Source organism: Bufo bufo, chromosome 5 (genome assembly GCF_905171765.1).
Source record: "Bufo bufo chromosome 5, aBufBuf1.1, whole genome shotgun sequence".
Lineage (NCBI taxonomy): Eukaryota > Metazoa > Chordata > Amphibia > Anura > Bufonidae > Bufo > Bufo bufo.
This window is the reverse complement of record NC_053393.1, coordinates 7,915,473-7,920,654: the sequence shown is the minus strand read 5'-3', so window position 1 is coordinate 7,920,654 and position 5,182 is coordinate 7,915,473. Positions and strand designations below refer to the sequence as shown.

Below are 5,182 nucleotides of genomic sequence, written 5' to 3'. Positions count from 1 at the left end.
TGACGAACGCGCCAGCGGTATTTCAGCGATTCGTCAATGACATTTTCCATCATTTGGTGGGGAGGTTCGTGGTGGTTTACTTGGATGACATTTTAATTTACTCTCCTGATCTGAAGACCCATCAGGATCATGTGAGACAGGTTTTGACGATCCTTCGGGAGAATAAATTATATGCCAAATTGGAGAAATGTGTGTTTTCGGTGCAGGAGCTTCCGTTTTTGGGATATCTGCTTTCTGACTCTGGTTTTCGTATGGACCCCAAAAAGGTCCGGGCGGTTCTAGAATGGGACCGACCAGAGAATCAAAAAGCTTTGATGTGGTTTTTGGGGTTCACTAATTATTATAGAAAATTTATTTCTAACTATTCTACCATTGTAAGACCTCTCACTCATATGACTAAGAAGGGCGCCGACGTCTCTGTCTGGTCGGATGAGGCATTGCAGGCCTTTTCGGCTATTAAGGAGTGTTTTGCGTCTGCTCCCATTCTGGTGCAGCCCGATGTGTCTCAGCCATTCGTGGTGGAGGTTGATGCATCAGAAGTGGGGGTTGGAGTGGTGCTGTCGCAGGGTTCTTCTCCTGGCAAATGGGTCCCGTGTGATTTTTTCTCCAAGAAGCTCTCGGTCGCAGAGAAGAAATATGATGTTGGAGATAGAGAGTTGCTGGCTATCAAGTTGGCCTTTGAGGAATGGCGTCACGGGTTGGAGGGGGCGTCTCACCCCGTTACAGTATATACAGATCATAAGAATTTGGCTTACCTGCAATCTGCCAAGCGTCTGAACCCTAGACAGGTAAGATGGTCACTGTTTTTTACCAGGTTCAATTTTGTGGTTACCTTTCGCACAGGGGTTAAGAACGTCAAGGCAGATGCCTTGTCTCGCAGCTTTCCTGGGGGAGGTGATTCAGAGGATCCTGCTCCGATTTTGACTGATGGGGTGGTGGTCTCCGCTCTGTACCCCGAATTGGAGATGGAGGTGTTGGGAGCCCAGGAGGGGGCTCCCGGTTCTTGTCCCCCAGGGAGGTTGTTTGTTCCTGAAGGTCTGCGATACAAGGTATTCAAGGAACATCACGATACTGTCCTTGCTGGACATGCTGGTGGTAAGTCCACCTGTGATCTGGTGTCCCGGAGGTTCTGGTGGCCAGGGTTACGTAAGAGCATTGAGGATTACATGGCAGCTTGTGAAACCTGTGCTCGGTCAAAGGTTGCTCATACTTGACCGGCTGGTTCACTTCTTCCATTGTCTATTCTGTCTCGTCCTTGGACGCACTTGTCTATGGACTTTATTACGGATCTGCCGAGTTCCTCCGGGAGAACAGTAATTTTGGTGGTAGTTGACCGTTTCAGTAAAATGGCTCACTTTATATCATTAACTGGTCTGCCTAACGTCAAGACTCTTGTGCAGATTTTTGTTGATAATATAGTGAAATTGCATGGTATTCCTTCGGATGTGGTTTCTGATAGGGGCACGCAGTTTGTCTCCAGGTTTTGGAGGGCGTTCTGTTCTCGGCTTGGCATTCAACTTTCGTTCTCTTCGGCTTTTCATCCGCAGTCAAATGGACAGACAAAGCGTACTAATCAAAACCTGGAGACCTACTTGAGGTGCTTTGTGGCTGAGAATCAGGAGGAATGGTCTTCATTCTTGTCCTTAGCAGAATTTGCTTTGAATAACCGTAGGCAGGAGTCCACAGGTAAGTTGCCATTTTTTGGCGCATACGGTTTTCATCCTCAGTTTGGTTCCTTTTCTGGGACTGGTTCCTCTGGGATGCCAGAGGAGGAGAGATTTTCTTCTGCCTTGTCTTCTATCTGGCGGAGGATCCAAGGGAATTTGGAGAAGATGGGTGAGAGGTATAAGCGACTGGCTGACAAGAGACGTGTGACTGGTCCGGACCTGTGTGTGGGTGATCTGGTGTGGTTGTCCACTAAAAATATTAAATTGAGAGTGCCATCTTGGAAACTGGGTCCAAGATTTATTGGTCCGTACAAAATATCTGCGGTGATCAATCCAGTAGCGTTTCGGCTGGATCTTCCGCAGACTTGGAGGATCCATGATGTGTTCCACAGGTCTTTACTGAAAAAATACGTGAAACCGGTGGAACCATCGCCATTGCCTCCTCCTCCTGTTCTGGTCGATGGAAATTTGGAGTTCGAGATCTCCAGGGTTCTCGACTCTAGAGTTCTTCGGGGTTCCCTTCAGTACCTGGTACACTGGAGAGGATACGGCCCTGAGGAGAGGATGTGGGTTCCGGCGCTGGATGTCAGTACCAGCCGACTGGTGAGGGCTTTTCATAGATCCCATCTGGATAAGGTTGGTCCGGGGTGTCCGGAGGTCACCCGTAGATGGGGGGGTACTGTCATGCCCTGCTCTGACTATGTGCGGAGGTCGGCCAGAATAGCAGCACGTGTTTAGTTTTTTGTTTTGTTTTGGAGTCGTGCTGGATCCGCCTCCCTTCAGGTGCACTGGGTGGGGTCATTGGTTTAAATCTCACTCAATCCCAGTGTTCTGTGCGGGTTATAGAAATCAGTCTGGCCTTGGAAACAAGAAAGGAAGGAAGGATTGTCTGTTCCAGCTCAGATAAGATAAGTTTGGTTTCTGTTTTTGTTGTTTGCTGTCTAGGTTGTTTGTGTGTCATCTGTCCCCTCCAGGTTCTGTGGGAGCAGGCTGCTCCTATTCCCCTTTTCACCATCTCAGGGATTCTAGGTTATTTTAGCCCAGGCACGAGGACACATTATTCCTACCATCAAGGTCTGAATGTGGGCTTAGCAGTGTAGGGAGAGAAGTCAGGGATTTGCTTGGAGGTGACCCTTCCCCTGCTTCTCGCCTAGAAACTGGTTTGTTGATTTATCTGTGTATCTGAGATCCCGTTCACCGTGACAGTTGAATAGGGTTAGTTTTGTGTTTAAACTGTACAGGATTGGCTGCTATGTCATGTCCTCAGTATGTCATGTGTATATAAGTCAATGCTGTGTGTTCAATAAAGAGTTCCTGTTTTACATTCAACATAGAGCCTCGTCACATGTGTGTGGGGATTGCTATACGTGTATACTCCCCTGGCTATTACTCCTAGCTCTTGTAAGAGCTGTTCCTGTTCCTGGTTCCTGTGGTGGTATCGGTGTCGAGTGGAGTGCTTGGAATTCTCGGGAAGCGCTAGGAGCATCCATGAACGGAGGTACGCAGTCGGGGTGTCAGGAGATCCTTTACACCACAGATATTAAGCTAAAGATGAGATGTATTCAATATCATAATCCCTGACAAGCAGAGTAGAGGATGAGGCAGCATTTTAGAAGCTTTAAGCTCAGAGTTCTGAAGTAACTTGTCCTCCTGAGATCAAGACAGGTTTAGTGTGCACTAATAGGACAGCGGCCATTTTATTTCTCCTAACGATTGCTCCCTAGACAAAACAAGCCATTACAAGTAATAAAAGGTATTTGGGAATATATTTTTAATAAAGTAATACTTAAGTATTTTCATTTTTTTAATTCCTGGAGAACCCCTTTAAGAGCAGTAAGCCTTTATTTCCTGTGTCTAACCCAGTATTTTTTCTTCACCACAACATACTGTACAGAACAGGCACAGTCAAGTTGGAGTTTGAAGTCCTATGTTCTATCAATGATGATGTCACAATGTTGTCTGTACCAACCTATTCTGGACATATGTAGGAGAGCATCGAGTCCACCATGTTCTTGATTATGATCTCTTGGGGGTGGATGCCTTTGGGCAGGTAATGACAGGAGGTCATTTGCCAAGCATCTATTAATGCAACTGGAAGTCCTGAGAAGACGGCCCTCATTAGGGTGTCCAGCTGGAGGGACAGCCATTCACTGCCATGTTCATAGAGGAAGCCAGTGTTCCCTGATTTGATGATGACCTTGGTCTGGGGGCTTCGCTCCAATAACCGCACAAGAGCATTGCGGATATTTCTTATCCTCTGCAGATAAAATGTCACTGGAAATAAGACAAAGTGCGCCATACAGTTTATGACAATCACCAGGCCATCATCCCCCCCTCCAATGTTATCCAGCTCATTGGCAATGTAGTGTAGCTCCTGAACACGTGTGCGCTTCATGCTGAGAGGTCTCTGGTGTGCCCGCCATTGCACTAGATAGCCATGCTCAACATCAGTGGCCAGCAGGGGTCCGGGGGCATAGCTGACATGAAGATCCACTCTCTGTAGAGCTGCAAACACAAAACACACTGTTATATTAACAGAGGTGACATCATCATTCATCATAGAGTTAACAGCTAAAGTTTTTTTTCTAACCACGACCCAGTCACTGGATAACCACTTGTCCTTCCTTTTGAAAGGTAATAACTAGAGTTGAGCGAACCCCAACTGTAAAGTTTTGGTTCGTACCGAACTTTAGGTTTTTCGGCACCCGGACCCGAACCCGAACATTTACGTAAAAGTTCGGGTTCGGTGTTTGGCGATTTTTATGGCGCTTTTTGAAAGGCTGCAAAGCAGCCAATCAACAAGCGTCATACTACTTGCCCCAAAAGGCCATCACAGCCATGCCTACTATTGGCATGGCTGTGATTGGCCAACTGCAGCATGTGACCCAGCCTCTATTTAAGCTGGAGTCACGTAGCACTGCCCGTCACTCTGCTCGGATTAGTGTAGGGATAGGCTGCAGCTGCTGTGAGGGAGAGATCAGGGAGAAATCTTATCAAGAACTGCTTCTTTACTGTGTTTTGTGGGTGCAGTGCACAATTGGTTTAAGCCTGCCCTGAGCCAACTACTACTGAAAACGAACTTTTTTTCCTTCAGTTAGTCAATATCAATACATAATCGGCAGCCATTTTTTGCAACGATAGTGCACCAGCACAGGATATCTGCATGTCTGCAAGTCCAGAAATACTGCTTTGAGACACTGGGATCTAGGATTATCGCTGCATAAGTGACTGTGAAATTTAGGCCAGATATACGGCTTTCTCATACTGGGGCATACTGGGGTGAAAAAAATATATCTGTTTCATATAGTGCACATCTGTGATTAGACGTGCATAAGTGAGTGTCACATTTAGACCAGAAATACAGCTTTTTGCTTACTGGGTTGAAAAAACCCTCTGATAGACTGCACATCTGTGATTAGACATGCATAAGTGACTGTGAAATTTAGGCCACAAATACGGCTTTTTGCTTACTGGGGCATACTGGGGTGAAAAAAAAAACATCTGTTTCATATAGT

The 5,182-nt window shown here is 46.5% G+C and overlaps 1 protein-coding gene across 1 annotated transcript in view; it reads right to left on the bottom strand.

The window, feature by feature from the left end:
• Positions 1–3,597: 3,597 nt before the first annotated feature.
• LOC121001655 (NXPE family member 3-like) overlaps positions 3,598–5,182 on the bottom strand; it is a gene marked incomplete at its 5' end in the record, with an annotated part of 189,723 nt that continues 188,138 nt past the window's right edge. Inside the window, one exon of the mRNA XM_040432831.1 lies at positions 3,598–4,172. Coding sequence (XP_040288765.1) covers positions 3,637–4,172 — 536 coding nt within the window. The remainder of the gene's footprint in view (positions 4,173–5,182) is intronic.